At 47.8% G+C, this 15,485-nt stretch overlaps 8 protein-coding genes and 2 non-coding genes across 10 annotated transcripts; 5 read left to right on the top strand and 5 right to left on the bottom strand.

Annotated features, from left to right (window-relative positions):
- Positions 1 to 438: 438 nt before the first annotated feature.
- Positions 439 to 2,885, top strand: EDB82DRAFT_465786 (pectate lyase superfamily protein-domain-containing protein; the record flags this gene model as incomplete). The annotated part of the gene is made up of 4 exons (XM_065607896.1): positions 439 to 598; positions 647 to 758; positions 807 to 1,569; positions 1,635 to 2,885. 4 exons carry the CDS (start codon positions 439 to 441, stop codon positions 2,883 to 2,885), a joined length of 2,286 nt encoding a protein of 761 aa, XP_065464206.1.
- A 77-nt stretch (positions 2,886 to 2,962) lies between these two features.
- On the bottom strand, positions 2,963 to 4,093 carry EDB82DRAFT_527917 (putative RNA methyltransferase; the record flags this gene model as incomplete). Its single annotated transcript, XM_065609179.1, has 3 exons — positions 2,963 to 3,833; positions 3,881 to 4,011; positions 4,067 to 4,093. 3 exons carry the CDS (start codon positions 4,091 to 4,093, stop codon positions 2,963 to 2,965), a joined length of 1,029 nt encoding a protein of 342 aa, XP_065464205.1.
- Positions 4,094 to 4,272: 179 nt separating this feature from the next.
- Positions 4,273 to 5,368, top strand: EDB82DRAFT_539524 (thioredoxin). Its single transcript, XM_025728654.2, has 3 exons — positions 4,273 to 4,412; positions 4,463 to 4,866; positions 4,922 to 5,368. Exons 1-3 carry the CDS (start codon positions 4,334 to 4,336, stop codon positions 5,072 to 5,074), a joined length of 636 nt encoding a protein of 211 aa, XP_025583000.1. The 5' UTR covers positions 4,273 to 4,333; the 3' UTR covers positions 5,075 to 5,368.
- Positions 5,369 to 5,472: 104 nt separating this feature from the next.
- EDB82DRAFT_509380 (mitochondrial small ribosomal subunit Rsm22-domain-containing protein) lies at positions 5,473 to 8,087 on the top strand. Its single transcript, XM_025728653.2, has one exon. The coding sequence runs from the start codon at positions 5,496 to 5,498 to the stop codon at positions 7,947 to 7,949; it is 2,454 nt and encodes an 817-aa protein (XP_025582999.2). The 5' UTR covers positions 5,473 to 5,495; the 3' UTR covers positions 7,950 to 8,087.
- Positions 8,088 to 8,215: 128 nt separating this feature from the next.
- On the top strand, positions 8,216 to 8,298 carry EDB82DRAFT_t212. Its single transcript has one exon. It is a non-coding gene; the product is annotated as a tRNA-Lys (tRNA).
- Positions 8,299 to 9,008: 710 nt separating this feature from the next.
- EDB82DRAFT_271469 (tetrapyrrole methylase) lies at positions 9,009 to 11,029 on the top strand. Its single transcript, XM_025728652.2, has 2 exons — positions 9,009 to 9,450; positions 9,504 to 11,029. Exons 1-2 carry the CDS (start codon positions 9,141 to 9,143, stop codon positions 10,919 to 10,921), a joined length of 1,728 nt encoding a protein of 575 aa, XP_025582998.1. The 5' UTR covers positions 9,009 to 9,140; the 3' UTR covers positions 10,922 to 11,029.
- A 248-nt stretch (positions 11,030 to 11,277) lies between these two features.
- On the bottom strand, positions 11,278 to 11,372 carry EDB82DRAFT_t192. Its single transcript has one exon. It is a non-coding gene; the product is annotated as a tRNA-Ile (tRNA).
- Positions 11,373 to 12,076: 704 nt separating this feature from the next.
- Positions 12,077 to 12,439, bottom strand: EDB82DRAFT_478546 (uncharacterized protein; the record flags this gene model as incomplete). The annotated part of the gene is made up of 1 exon (XM_065608109.1): positions 12,077 to 12,439. The coding sequence occupies one exon, from the start codon at positions 12,437 to 12,439 to the stop codon at positions 12,077 to 12,079; it is 363 nt and encodes a 120-aa protein (XP_065464204.1).
- A 722-nt stretch (positions 12,440 to 13,161) lies between these two features.
- Positions 13,162 to 14,241, bottom strand: EDB82DRAFT_271455 (uncharacterized protein). The gene is made up of 2 exons (XM_065607359.1): positions 13,241 to 14,241; positions 13,162 to 13,182 (listed from the first exon to the last, which is right to left on the bottom strand). The coding sequence occupies exon 1, from the start codon at positions 13,981 to 13,983 to the stop codon at positions 13,360 to 13,362; it is 624 nt and encodes a 207-aa protein (XP_065464203.1). The 5' UTR covers positions 13,984 to 14,241; the 3' UTR covers positions 13,162 to 13,182; positions 13,241 to 13,359.
- EDB82DRAFT_271454 (uncharacterized protein) lies at positions 14,242 to 15,163 on the bottom strand. The gene has a single exon (XM_065607358.1). The coding sequence runs from the start codon at positions 14,878 to 14,880 to the stop codon at positions 14,500 to 14,502; it is 381 nt and encodes a 126-aa protein (XP_065464202.1). The 5' UTR covers positions 14,881 to 15,163; the 3' UTR covers positions 14,242 to 14,499.
- Between the last annotated feature and the right edge of the window lie 322 nt (positions 15,164 to 15,485).

Below are 15,485 nucleotides of genomic sequence, written 5' to 3'. Positions count from 1 at the left end.
ATGATGTGACTGAACCACTGCATATATATGAGCTCAAGATTGGACACTGCATCGCGGGGTTTGTATATATGCATGCACTGTCCAGGGGAATTTGCAACGCACTCACTCACTGCTCAAGACTCATTTCACCTTTGAAAGTTACTTCAGAAGATCATGGGGGACTTTTGATTCGATACGCTGAAAAGATGGGATGGAAATATTGCGTTGTGCTATTAGTGACGCATCTGTCAGTCGCGAAGGGGAAGGTGCGATTGTGAGTTTTGACACCAAGAGGCAGGAGTATATAAGAGGCGGGATACTCCTTCCAACCCTTGGCTATAGCCCACGATAGCTTACCTTCGCTACTTCCAAACTTATTTTTGCAATTATTTCCAGTAAAAAGATAACCTACAACTCAGACTTGAACTTCTCATCAATCGAGCTCACTGCATCTTTGCTATGAGGCTCAAAGCGTTCTTACTTCTCGCTTTGGCGAGTCTCGTGAGAAGCAAATACTGGCTCGAAGAGATTGAACATCGTGGTACTGCTCCATACTACCCCGACTCTCAATATCGCGTGTTTCGCAACGTGAAGGATTTTGGTGCCGTTGGAGATGGATGTAAGTTGTCTGTCTGATATGGCTAATCACTTGGAAACTGATAAACAGTGACCGACGATACAAATGCAATTAATGCTGCTATTAGCGCGGGTACTCGATGTATTCCCGGTATCTGTAGAGGAAGCACTATATCACCAGCAATCATCTACATTCCTTCTGGGTGAGTCTCTGAGAAGTTGCTGCTAATGACACTTACTAAATAGACTAGGACATATCTCATCAGCGATTCAATTATTAATCTTTACTACACCCAAATCATTGGCGATCCTACCAACCGTCCAGTGATCAAAGCCTCTGGGTCATTTTCCAACAAGAGCTTTGGTTTGATTGACTCAAACCCCTATCTGTCCAGCGGGAGTTTATCATACAACTCAACCAATGTTTTCTACCGCCAGATTCGCAATTTAGCCCTGGACACAACTGCTCTTCCCCCCGAGTTCCCCGCTATCGGAATTCACTGGCCATCGTCGCAAGCAACATCCATTACAAACTGTGAATTCAGACTATCAACTGTCCCCGGAAACAGGCACACAGGTCTATTCATCGAGGAAGGATCTGGTGGTTTACTCAACGACCTGTACTTTCATGGCGGTGGAAATGCCACTGTCCTCGGGAACCAACAGTTTACGGCACGCAATCTATGGTTCGTCGGCGCTGATGTTGCGATATGGATGCCCTGGGACTGGGGATGGACTTTCAAGAGTGTGGTATTTAAAAACTGCCGAGTTGGCATAAAGATGGACCCTGCATCTTATAGTGTTGGTTCTATTACGATGCTTGACAGTTCTTTCGAAAATATCGACATCGCCATTTCCACGACTCGTAACCGGTCACAGGCCATAAGCGGCGCAGCGTCTTTGGCTTTTGAGAACGTTAAGTTTCAGAACGTGAAAAGCGTTCTGCTGGACCCAAAAGGCGTTGATTACGCACGTTCGGCTTTGGAACCAGGACAAAGCTCTATTTTTGTGATGGTATGCTCCTCTTGCAGAAATAGGAAAACTACTGATATGATTAGGGACGCTATGCTAACTCTAAGGGCAATCTTGATGCTGGTGCATTCTGCCCGGTCTCGCTACCTCGAAGTGGAAGTCTGCTCGACCGTGGTATCTACTACGAACGATCAAAACCACAATACGAAGACGTTCCAAGCAAATTCTTCATATCAGCAAAGGCGAATGGAGCGTATGGAGATGCTTCACACGATGATACTCAGGCACTCAACAACCTATTCAAGTACACCGCAGAAAACAATCTCATTGCATACCTTGACGCCGGATATTATGTGGTGACAGATACCGTCTATATCCCTCCTAATTCCAAGATAGTTGGCGAGGCCCTTGCATCCATTATCATGGGCACTGGGCAAACGTTTGGGGACATCAACAAACCTCGGCCAATTGTTCAAGTTGGCCGTCCAGGAGATGTTGGTCAGATCGAATGGTCTGACACAATCATCTCAACACGAGGAGCAGCAGCAGCAGGTGCTGTTCTCATTGAGTACAACCTATACAGCCCTGAAGCTCCATCAGGTATGTGGGATGTTCACACTCGGATAGGTGGTTTTGCAGGAACATATCTTCAAGTTCCTGAATGTCCTGCTATCAAGGGAGCCAATGTCGTAGACCCACGGTGTTTAGCAGCTTATATGAGCTTCCATGTAACGACATATGCTGGAGGACTCTTTACGGAAAACTGTTGGTTCTGGGTCGCAGATCATGATTTGGAGAATCAGAATTACGCGCGGGTTGCACTTTTTGCCGGCCGAGGTGTCCTTATCGAATTCCAGAGAGGTCGCATCTGGCTCAGCGCAACTGGTTCAGAACACCATGTGCTATACCAGTATCAATTCGCCAACACCAGAGACGTGTACATTGGCCATGCGCAGACGGAACAAGCGTACTTTCAACCCATACATTTGGCCCAGTACCCGTTCCCACCTGTGCCCGCTCTCCATGATCCGGATTTTGAGAAGGACTGCCAGGGAGACACTGATGCTAGATGCAATATGGGCTGGGCAATGAGAATCATTGACTCGATTAATATTGCTACCTATGGCGCAGGGCTATATTCTTTCTTCATTAACTACAACGACACGTGCGCCAGCAACAAATCACCACTCTTCTGCCAGGAGAAGATTTTGAGTATCCGCCGCAGCCCTGGTTTAAAGTTTTTGGGATTGAGTACAGTAGGAGCTCGAACCATGGTGGAGCGTGATGGTGCAAACTTGGTTCAAGCAGTTGACAACAACAGTACATTTGCAGACACTTTGGCTTTGTATGTATCATGAACGGTTGATATACTAACTCTAATGTAAGGAACGGGGGGGCATGCTCAAGTAGGGGTATCAATTGCTATACCAGTCACCTAATTAGAATCCCAAATACTTCGCAATGCAGTCAAAGCAATATAAACAGCCTCATCTGTTCTGATGTTTCGACTGCCCTGACCAGGCAGAACATTGACCCAGTGATCAAATAGCTCTTTCGTTTTGGGGCCCTGAATGTCCATGCTGCTAAGCTCGTCATCGTTCATAGCTGCGAACTCTATACCACGAGGGCCACCGAATACAATGAGAAGATGGTTAAAGTTAAGTCTCTTGGTAGGCGGGAATGCCCTTGAAGCAGGAACACCACGTTCAGATGTGCCAATACTAATGTCATAACCATTCTCGTAAGGGCTCTCAGTAAAGACCTTGGAGAGAGAGCTAGCCTTTCTGACGGTGTAACCCCAGTAGTAACCACCCTCGGTTCTTGGCGCAGCGGGGTGAACAGGCTCAGGGTATTCGTTCTCGTCTTCGGGAAACTTGAGTGTTATCCTCGTCTTGGGTGGGATTTCTGCCTCAATTTCGACAGGCTTTTCTAGGCCACATTCAACAAGGGTTCCTGATCCTGTGCTAGTCATGCCAGCGATAGTGTATCCCTCGCCGTAAGGGAGGTAATCCCTAGGGTTGGGGTGATGCGGCATGTCGAGAGTGGGCAGCGCGGCAGTGAGCCGCAGGTTAGGGTGAAGAGGGAAAAGAATCTTGCGCATGAAGGGGGGCGCCTCAAGGTAGGACAGAATATGCGAGAGGAAGTGGCATGGATCGGTGTCGCCTGTGTAGCTGTTTGGGTCTGTTTGACGAGGCCTGGTAGAAAGAGGTGAATCGTCAAATACGATGACTTCGTCGACAGAGAAGATGGCGAGAGCACGAGCAATGCGTGCAGGCTGTGCCATTCGCTGGTCGGCAGTAGTAAGGCTGGAGCTGGTTAGAAGTGATATGGACATTCTCGGCTCATTACATACTTTGCTAGGATACTGCTGGGAATTGCGACGGAAAGAGTCCAAGGTCGACCTCCATCAGTAGGATTAAAAGTCCCAGCAGGCTTGAAGGGTCCTCTCTCCTGGCCACCACCATTATGGTCGGTCTTGCGCTTCTGATTAATGTTAGAGACATTGTTTAGAAGAGACCATGTACTCAAAATGACTAACCTTGGAATCACGCTCGCTGTACGACATTTTGATTCTAATAAGCTCAAATAGCAATATTATTGTCAACAAGTGAACTATTCTGAACAAAAAGTTGAGATAGTGGAATTGATTGTCCGGCAGAATCTGACCGCTTTTCTCACCGCCTGCTATTTGCAGCTTGTACATGCCACTCCCGCGCTTGGTCAGCGTCACGGCCAACGAGACTTATGCGACAGATGTGGCCTTTCCTCTCAAGCAAACGATTTCAACGACAACGATATCGCAACCATGAGCGGCCCTATTAGCATCGGCTCCGAGTCTGAATGGAGCAGTCTCCTCGCAGGCACCAATGTTGTCATCGCAGATTGTGCGTATAAAAGACACCGCCGATACTTCATGACCACTAACACCGTTTAGTCTATGCCGACTGGTGCGGCCCTTGCAAGATGATCGCGCCCACATTCGACGCCCTCGCTAAAGAACACTCGAGTCCGAAAAAGGTGGCATTCGCCAAGATCAACGTCGATAGCCAGTCCGGAATTGCGCGAGCCCAGGGCGTTTCCGCCATGCCTACCTTCAAGATCTTCCAGAACGGCAGCTGTATTGAGACTATCAAGGGCGCAAACCCACCCGCGCTCACAGCGGCTATCAAGAACGCTGTTAAGCTTGGAGGTCCTGTCACTGGCGATGTGTTTAAGACGCCTGGTCGAACACTGGGTGGCGATGCGCGATCGGCTCCGTTGTCAAAGCAGTGGAACGTAAAGGGCATCTTTAATGCTTTAATAACCTTCTTCGGACTGTATTTTGTGTCATTATTTTCGGTATGAATACCATAAAGAAGCTTTTGGGATGAAGAGGTCGCTAACAAAATGACAGTTTGATGCCTACAAGTCAGCCGAGAAGAGTCCATTTAACATTCATCGAAAACCAGCATTTGGAAGCAGCAGTGGTTCTAGTCAGGGAGCTGGAGGTTCTAAAGCCCCTCCACGCTCTTCTTTTAAGACATTGGCGGATCTGGGTGGTGATTAAATAGCTTCTGCAGGGTATTTGTATGGCGTTTAATAAGGGTTCAGGGATTCGTTTGGGCGTGGCTATTCACTTTTCCTAGGCGAAACTATTCCATAGTTATGGAATTATCATTTCAATTTTTACTACCTATAATCTGATCCAATTCTCTGACCATATCCTTGGACGACGGAGCTGGGCTAATGGGTAGCAGAAAGATTGACCTTTGAGCTTTAGGCTACAGAAATAAATAGCCTAAAAAGTATAGTCCAAGTAATATAAACTGGCCTATTAATTTCGTCTCTTATGCTTCTAGTGGCCAACTTTTCTGGTACCGTCAAGTACAATTGCCACTTAAAATCACGTGAGAGCGCGTTTGAACAAAACCGACCTGATGAAGCTTGATAAATCTCCATCTCCACCTCAAATTTGTACAGTAGGGAAAATGTTGTCAGCCAGAGGAATTCGAAATGCATGCCCGAGGTGTAATACTTCTTCTTTAGCAGTGTCTTCTCGTATTTACTCTTCTTCCACTCCTTTACTCCGTTCAAGACGGATTTCTCCCTTCTTAAAGACCCAGTCCAATAGGAACGCAGCAATTACACAGACATTTTCAACTTCAAGATGCTTGCGACAAGATTCTCAATCAGAGACACAGCCTTCCACAGAGGAAATTGAACAAATTGTTAGGGATGCTAAGCAGAGATTTAGAGATACCCTTCCCAAAGGATATTTAAACGACGAAGAATATGCTGTCTACGAACGATTGTACGGAGCGCCATTGCGTGAGACAAGACCCGAAGATGTCGGTATTCCAGAGCATGCCGATATGGAACAGACTCCACGGCCAGATAACGAGGGGACTCTCTTGCGAGAGCTCGATGATGGCGAGTTTGAAGAAATTACCTACGAGATCCCACCCAGTGAGAATGTGGGGGAGGAGGGCGAGACAGTACCAGAAGCCGACCTGGCAGATCCCGGAATGGAACAATTAGCACACCAGGCCCCAGGTTATGTCGATTTGGTTGCTAGGAGCCAGAGAGAGTACGATGCGTTGCAAAAGCTTTCAGAGGACTACAAGATTACACAAAAGGAGCAGAAAGAGGCTGAAGATAAGGCCGCCGCTGAGGAGGAGCTCGCTATGGAGCAATTGGAGGAGGAACAACCATACTGGCCGGAGGAATACGAGCGAGGCGAGCGACCAACCGGCGAAGCTGGCCGTTTTCATCCATTGTCCATTGAGGGTCGCTTCTACGACAGCCCTGTCGAAATTTCTTTGCCAAAAGATGAGCTGATCATGCCCATTCGTGACCTTTTGCAGCGAACGCATATTGATCATGTCAAGAGCGCTGCTGAGAGTGCCTTTGGTGGCGCCGGCCTTCCTTTGTCCCCCGCGACACCCGAAGCCAAGAGGAATGGAAATATGCATGGCGTTGGTCTTCCAGCAGACCAGCGACACATGACTGAGATTGAGGGCGATGCTTTTCTTGCGGGATTCTTGCCACCGGCCTATGCCTCCGTCATGGCCACTCTCAGAGAAGTCCGCAAGCGAGTCGGAAGCGACTGGCTCCAGACCAAGCTCAAGAATGGCAGTGGCATTAGTGTCCTCGATGCAGGATCTGGTGGTGCGGGATTGGTCGCCTGGGACCAGATTGTTCGAGCAGAATGGGAATTGTTGAAGGAGAAGGGCGAAGTGAAGGGAAACAAGATACCAGGCAAACGTACAGTCATTATTGGCTCTGATCGTCTACGTCACCGCACCAAGACGTTCCTTGAGAACACAACTTTCCTTCCCAGACTTCCTGATTATGAACACTCGGGAGAAATGAAGGGCGAACGTCTGGATGCTGGAGACAAACCACAAGCCCGAAAGAGCTACGATGTTATTGTCGCCTCGCATCTTTTCCTCAAGGAAGAACAGGATCACTACCGACAAGCCGTCCTCAACAACCTTTGGAACCTGTTGAACAAGGATGGTGGTATCTTGATTGTTCTCGAGAAGGCTCACCCTCGCGGATTCGAGGCCGTGGCTCACGTTCGTGACACAGTCCTGAAGCAGTTCCTTCTTCCCCAGTCCGGAGAGCCCGAGCTTCTCCCCGAAGACTTCAACCCTGCTTATGATCGCGAAAAGGAACTCGGATATGTCGTCGCTCCTTGTACCAACCAGGGTCTATGCCCCATGTATCAGACACCCGGCAAGAGCGTTGGCCGTAAGGATTACTGTCATTTCAGCCAGCGATTCGTTCGTCCTATGTTCTACACTCAAATGCTTGGAAACAGCTCCAACAACCAGGGTGAGGTTGAGTTTAGTTACGTCGCTATCAGACGAGGTGTTTCCAAGGAGAAGTCTATGACCGGAAAGGAAGCGACAAACCAGGCCTTTGAGGGACACGAAAACTCAGATGAAAAGCCCGCCATGCAGAGTCTTCCACGAGTGATTATGCCTCCTCTGAAGCGAAAGGGGCATGTCACACTTGACCTGTGCACGCCAGAGGGTAGGCTTGAGCGATGGACGGTCCCTAAGAGTTTTAGCAAGCTAGCATACCACGATGCTCGTAAGTCACGATGGGGTGACCTTTGGGCTCTGGGTGCCAAGACACGAGTGCAGCGAACCGTCCGCGCTGGCAAGGGTCTTGATGACGGTGGCAAGCGTGCCGGACAGGGCAAGAAGCCCAGAAAGGTCGAGATTGTCATGGGTCCTGGTGGCATCAGTGCCAGCGAGAAGAATGCTCCTCGCGAGCGTCGTAGCAGGAACAAGCTGGACAAGAGGGGTCGTCTTCTCCAAGAGATTATGGAGGCGGAGGAAGAGGAGGAGAGAATGATCTCCAAGCAAATGGACGAGGAAGTCGAAGCCGAGCTGGAGGATGAAGCTGAGGTTGAGAGAAGACGCCGACGTTGAGGATCGGATGTATTATTGATGTAAAATTAGATATTGTACAAAGGATGATAACGGGCCGGACATGATATGACATGAGGCGTTAGACATGACGATATATCTCAACACTGAACAATGAATGACTTTCAACGCAATTGGATCTCGAACGAAGGATGTGAGCCATGCTTATGAAGAGACCATATCTTAAGCTGTGTTTACATCGTCATGATACAGCATCTTTAGCTTCTTGAACCCTATCAAGGGCTACCCGTTCCAACAATAAGAGCCACGCCCGGTTAGCTCAATCGGTAGAGCGTGAGACTCTTACGAGTACGCGATCTCAAGGTTGCGGGTTCGACCCCCGCATCGGGCTGTTCCTATAAAGTACGATTGCAAACAAGCGAGGCACTTCTTTTTTTTCTCTCTTCCATTTTTGGGGGATTGGTTTGTTGGAAAGAGTGAGGGAAGTTGTGGTGAAGTATCGCTGACCTGGGTAGACATGGGCTTGTTCTTTTGCTGGGTTCATAGATGTGTGAGATCTATGCTCAGTGATAGGCAATGGAGATATATTCTAGTCTAGTCAGTTACAATTACTCATAGTCCAAGAATCAATTGGTGTTCTAGGATAATATTGTATGTTATAGTGGTTCGAGTTTTGAATCTATATGTCCATCATGATAACCCCATCATGACTACTGTTGACAAGGGTAGGATGGCACGGATGATATGGACCACCACGTGTTTAAAATCAGATGGTTTTCTGGAAATTCGCATTTCCGATCAAAGAACCATAACCGCGGAATTCCATGGCACAAATTATCTCATCTACCAGAAATAACGTGCTTTATCGCAATTTTGACATCTCCGCTTGCGGCCCGCGGAAGTCGGCGATTGCGTTATCTCAAGTCACTTAAGTGCCCGCCGACAGGCCGATTAAGGAAGATGGCGTGAGTTTGAGCCAATCAAGTAACCTCTATTTGGAGTATGGAGGGGGAGGGGCAATGGGGTAACTTTTTTTTCCATGAGGGAAAGAGAGAACAAGGATTAGTTTGGATGCGGGAAAGAAAGGGTCTCTCTGCTAGTTCAGTTTGACATGCGACCTCGTTTATAAGCCGGCCGAATCTCGCAATGGCGACATTGTGCTCGTCTTTTTGGTTGAGTTAAATACTGGTCTTGTCTTTTAATTCTGTATAAGCAGATTCGAAATCAATTAAAATGGATTCTACAATACCAGCCTCACTTCTTACAGCGCTCAACTGCAGAGGCAACATTCACCTCGTTATCGGTACAAACCCACTCGCTGCGACTCGATGTGGTCAGTCTCTAGGTTCTGGCGCCCAGCCAATTCTTATCGCCCCCGAAGGCGCTGAGCTTCATTATGCTCTCCAAAAGAAAATAGACGATGGAAGTGTTAAATGGCACAAAAAGGAATTCCAAGATACCGATTTACTACGACTTGGTCGTGAGGAAGTCGATGGTGTGGTGGACGCTGTCTTTATCACTTCTGCGCCACGAGATGCTCAGAGTAAGTTATTGAATAAAACTCATGTCAATGTATTTAATTAACAAACTCAACAGCCATTCATATCTCTGCTCTCTGCAAACGAAACCGTATCCCCGTAAATGTCGTCGACGCCCCTCAACTATGTACATTCTCCCTTCTCTCGACACACAGCGACGGCCCTCTCCAGATTGGTGTCACCACGAATGGTCGGGGCTGTAAACTGGCGTCGAGAATTCGTCGCGATATTGCTGCTTCACTCCCTACCAACCTCGGAGCTGCCTGCACACGACTCGGCGACGTTCGCCGTCGCATCCACACTGAAGACGCCCTGGCGGCTGAAGACGACCCCGCCTCCCCCGACGACTCTTTCGACCAGGATGCGCACTTCAACCGCCTTATTACAGAAGAAGATGCCAAGAACCGACGAGTGCGCTGGCTCAGCCAAGTCTGTGAATACTGGCCTCTTAAGCGTCTGGCTGCTATCACAGACGATGATGTAGAGACGGTTCTCAAGTCTTATCCCGGTAACGGACCCGATATCAAGCGTGATCCTGGCACTCCCGAAAAACGTGTTGGTACAATTATCCTGGCTGGTAGCGGACCTGGACACCCTGATCTCCTTACACAAGCTACTCACAAGGCCATCAAGTCAGCTGATCTTATTCTTGCTGATAAGCTTGTGCCTTCTGGTGTCTTGGATCTCATTCCCCGCCGTACTCCTGTCCAGATTGCTCGCAAGTTCCCCGGAAATGCCGATCGCGCTCAAGAAGAGCTTCTAGAAATGGCTCTTGCTGGAGTCCAAGAGGGCAAGACTGTGTTGCGCCTCAAACAGGGAGACCCCTATGTGTATGGCCGTGGTGGTGAAGAGGTTGCCTATTTCCGTCAGCACGGTTACGGAGATAGAGTGTCCGTTCTTCCCGGTGTCACCAGTGCTCTGAGTGCACCCCTTTTCGCTGCTATCCCTCCTACCCAGCGTGATGTTGCGGATCAAATCCTCATCTGCACTGGTACAGGAAAGAAGGGCAAGGCGCCTTCACCACCCGAGTATGTGCCTAGTCGAACAGTGGTTTTCCTTATGGCTCTGCACCGTATCAACGGGTTGATCCGTGAGCTCACCACCCACGTTGAACTCGAACCTTTGGATCCGGTCAACGAAGAGGCTGCTTCAGCACAGCCTCCTCCTCCCCCGGAGCCCACCCAAGTTTCTCCCACTACAGGCGAGAGCAAGAGAGTTCTGTGGCCGCGCAACACACCTTGTGCTGTCATTGAGCGTGCCAGTTGCCCTGATCAGCGAGTTATTCGTACGACTCTGGAGCACGTCGCCGAGGCCATCGAGACAGAGGGCAGCCGTCCACCCGGACTCTTGGTGGTAGGCCGATCCTGCGAAACCCTCTTTACCCCTGAGAAGGGACGAGCTTGGGTGACCGAGGAAGGCTTCAGGGGAATGGAAGTAGAGGACTTTACAGCTGGCCTAGAAGCATTGCAAGTATGATTTTATGGTATTCGATACGAGCATTTACATGGGAGTTTGGGTTTAGGTAGACATAGCGATAATGCATGGCTGGAGTTGGATATATTTTGCAACAATTTATTTTACCATTTAAATTGAGAATATGAACAAAATCTTTTTGATGTGCCATCTTTTCTGACCACGCCTTTGTGCCGTTTTTCTTTACTTCTGCAGCCTTGACCAAGAAAAACCAGATTTTTACACGTGTTGACCACAAATCGAATCTCTGTTCAAGTTCAAACGAAACGGAGGCACCGAGTGTTCAGAAAAACAGAAGTAGTGTCTGGACGACAAATAGTCAAAAATGCAAAAAGGTAGCTGATAGGCAATGAGAGACATGCTCCCGCCAGGGCTTGAACCTGAGACCTTCGCATCACTGAATATTCAGATTGAAGTATTAGTACGACGCTCTAACCAACTGAGCTACGGAAGCCAATCAGCTGTTCATAAAGTCATTTCTCCCAAATTGATCTCAAGATCCCTTGACGATGATATTCCAAAATCAACAGTAGAAAGTCTCCTGAAGCATCCTGTCTAGGTTATCATAGAAAATCCTTGATGGCCCCCCCCTCTTTTTCGCCGTCAAAATCACCTTGTGGGTATCTACTATTAATCTTTGTCTACAAAAGCCTGGGAGTTCTTGTTTCGGTAGCAGGAGAGAGTTTAGGGAAGGTAGGAGATATAGTCCTTTTGTTCTTCAGTGAGCGGCGGGCGCTGCGGTTTCTCTTTGTGCGTCAAGGGTAATCTTTATAGATGTAGTACACGGGCGGAACAATCGAGATCTCATTGATTAGCTTAACAAGTCGTTCTTCTGCTTACTTTGTTCGATGATATTGTGAATGAAGTGCGTGGGTAGAAGAAGGGTTGGCTCCATCCGATTGCAACCGTGGTGAAGTAAAGGTAAACAATAGCGTGATACTTGAGCTGTTTCCAAAACACCGCTACCAACTGACCCTAGATTCATTCCCATATTCGTCTGCGCTTTGCGCCTGCCTGTGCATAATTTCCATTCGCTTGACCTGTGGTTCCAACGTTCCCCTGGCCTGGCTGCCCGATCATGACAAGCGTGTTGTATTTCTCCTCGCCTAGTAAAGACTTCATGTAGTCGCGCCTTAACCCGCGGATAATATGTGAAATCTATTGGGCTTTTTGTTGCCAATCGCGCAATGACTTGTCATAGCGTGTTCCTAGTTTGGTCACCACCAATGTATGTGGCAATCTGTCTTTGATCGTTTGCAGCGAGTAGACTGAATCCGTCAAGTGACGCTCAACATGTTGTCGCAAAACCTTAGTGGCCGGGAAATGCCATATCTGCTGTTGCGGGTTCTCGAGAAAAGCATTTAGCGATTGACTCGGGCTGCAATTAGGCCAAGATGTGCAGAACGCCTTTTCATGAACCCATCCCATAAGTTGGACGGGCAGGGTCATGATCGGCTGATGGACAGCATCTTGTAACGCAACCTCGAAGAATTGATGAATAGCAGGTACTGGGGGGTACATTGCTTGTCTCCAATACTATGACAAGGGGTTCATGAAAATTGTTCATTAGGTGATGAACACTTAGTGATGACCAGGTTGCCTTTCCTCAACAAGCCTCTGGCAGCTTTGCTGCAACAACCCCAGTGCTTCCTGTCCAGCGCCATGGATGTAACTTTCCTTTATCATTCTGAGAAACTTCTTGTAAGTAGTCTGGTGGTAGAGGTCGTCATTATGAATGTTAATTGCGGGCTTGATGATAAAGTTGGTGTTGTGAAAGCCCATATGTCCTCTTTCTTGTTCCAAGATGTCATTGCCGCAGAGACTCAGCTGTCCTTTTCCATGTTCGATGATGCATTTGTAGAGCTCTCTGGAATTTTTGAAAGGTCCAAAACGCCCTGCAGTGATACTACGCAAGAAGGCTTAGATGAGAGATCGGTGGAAACGTGGCACGACTGTCGGAAGAAAGCTGATGAGTTGAGTCAGTTATTTGTGTGTCTCATATCACCACTTGAGGGTATCTGGAGCTATTTTACCTCTGCAACACCCACTCGCTATCCGCATTGCGTGTTTCAAGAACACGGAGAAAGTAATTCTCATCCGATAAATTCCATATGGTTTGAGATGCCAGCTTTTTGTCGCCAATGGGAACTGCCCATGTTTTGCAACTCTCAGCCAGGGGCTCATGTTTTGTAAAAGACTTGAGGATAGCACAAAAGGCATCAAATTCCGTGGCTATGTCAATAGCCTGGTCAAAATCTTTGAACCTAGATACCAACATCAGCATAATAGATCTCGAGGCTATCCGCATTGAGCTTGACCTACTAGTAGTCCCAATCAATGGTGTGTTCCTGGCCATCATAGAGTGCTCTGAGATGACTTATAAGTTCGTCGCTGACAGCTTCTGCATACACATAATGAGGGGATCTATCACCAGTTGGCGCTCAGGGGCCTAGTGGCGCGTATGTAGCTTGAACGCAAGGACGTAAAATTGCCATGCTGTCAAGTTCTAATGCCCACTCTAATATGAGTCTGACAATTTGTTCTTGGGGTCCAGTGCTGTAACGCAGGACGTTGTCCACAAAACCTGCGGCCGCCTGCTTCGTATAGGCATCGTCTCGATTGTTGGCAAGATCTTGGAGAACCATCTCGGTCAAGTGGTCATTTTGGGCTCTTTGAGCTGGAATAGTGAACCCAATAAACTGTTCGAGATACTTCCGAAGCCGGTCCTTTAGTACAAGAACAACGACGGTTTTGTGATAACGGAACGTAGGCGCCATGTTTTTGTTGCCAGTATATTCGCTCTCATCTTCGCTGTCAGGGTCCTCTCTATTGATGTTATATCCCAGGATTTCGTTGTTCTCAATAGTGAGGTATGAGGCAACCTGGACCCCCAAAGAAGTATATACAGATGTTAGATTCGCGTACTCTTCCTCTTCCCCATCGTAGTCACCATAACCATCCCCTCCCGTGCGGACATGGGTCGCATGTGCCAGCATGAAATAGAATCCAGCCTCAGAACATATCTTGTTTAAAGAGTAAGTGACACCCCGATCACGACTCTTCATATTTGCCAAAGATATGCTCGTTTTTGTGTAAAGATGACCAAGGGGATATGATTCTGTCGGGCAGACAGCGCCGGGATTTCCACTTGTCTAACAAAGACCTTAGATGTTCAGTTTTGTCTCGGGCAGTAGAAGCCAAAATGAAGCCATTCCCGCGAATGAACAGTTTGTATGTAAGGACAAGTCGGTAACCAGATGTCGGTTTTATGACCTCATGCGTCACATCTGAGAACCAAGACATTGAGGTAAGGTCAAATTTGGAAGCGGGAGCAGTAGAAAAGCGTTTGGCTTGAGAGTTAAACGATAGGTGCGCATCACCATCCTCATGCTGGGAAGGAAGACAAACGACGAGTGTTCCGACCATGCCCTGTTCCTTTTCGGAATCCTTATGCTACTTGAAGAATGAACCAGGCTCATAGAGCAGCAGTTTGTATGGCTTAGCAAAGACTTCATACAAGTCAAGCCTGACGGCAGTATCCTGGACCATCTTATCAAAAAACTTGGACCATTCAGGGTTTACTAGCTCGAATTTCGACGCATCGAGCCCCCACGTGTTGCGTACCGAAGTGTCCACGAGAGTCTTGTCGCCATGGCCGAAAGGTGCCTGTCGGCACACACACTCTTGATGGTCTGCGCATCATCTTCTTTGAGTGGCAGAGGAATGAGATTACCACCCTCAATAGTGAGACCGGGATTCACAAACATGCTATAGTGGCAAGAGGTTGTGATATCACCTGTCGATTCAATTGAGTCGAGTGCCTTGCACAACGCGCGTTTATTATCTTTCGTGACAACAGATGATGAACTGGGATCTCCATTTCCATCCTCTTCCTCTTCTTCTTCTTCTTCTTCTTCTTCTTCTTCTTCACTGATCTCTACCACTGCTGGTGGATAAGACATTGTGTTATGTTGGCTTCTGTGTAAACAATTCCTGGTTGATGGTCCGATGCTTCAAAAGAGTAAGTCGCGTTGGAGCAGGCAGTCGCAGTCTCATCCTTTTTTTGAGTCGAGGCGTGACGCGTCGGTAATCCTTACACAGTATAAAAAGCAACGAGCGGCCACTGATGCACCCACCTAGAGGTATTGAGCAGAATGTTGTAAAAGTGTTGGGCCATCTTGACGTCGAATAAAAAATATTATTGCAAGGCTGGTGGAAGGGAGCGCATAATAGTTTAGGTACACATGCTCATGTCTTGTCTTGACTTGACTTGTATTGTTCATTCCAATTCGATGAGATAGTCGACCAACCATCCGCTTTGTAAAAGGAAGGAGCCAGTGACTTTCTAAATGCCTACCTACTAAGGTAAGAGGCATCTTTATTCTTAATCATGTATTTTCGTTTAATTGCCCATCAAGGTAGTTCTCTTCATGTCGTAATCCTTTACAGGCTTAATCAGTCAAGTAGGGTTGTTAAAGACACAACTTCATTCCTAGACTTGTACTGTCTTTTTGCTTCTCACCCCTATTTCCTCTCAAATCTCTAGTTTGTAAAAGCACGACAGAGG

The sequence above is a fragment of the Fusarium venenatum genome, assembly GCF_020744135.1.
Source record: "Fusarium venenatum strain MPI-CAGE-CH-0201 chromosome Unknown EDB82scaffold_3, whole genome shotgun sequence".
NCBI lineage: Eukaryota > Fungi > Ascomycota > Sordariomycetes > Hypocreales > Nectriaceae > Fusarium > Fusarium venenatum.
Note: the sequence above shows the minus strand (reverse complement) of the source record. Positions and strands in the feature narration are given on the sequence as shown.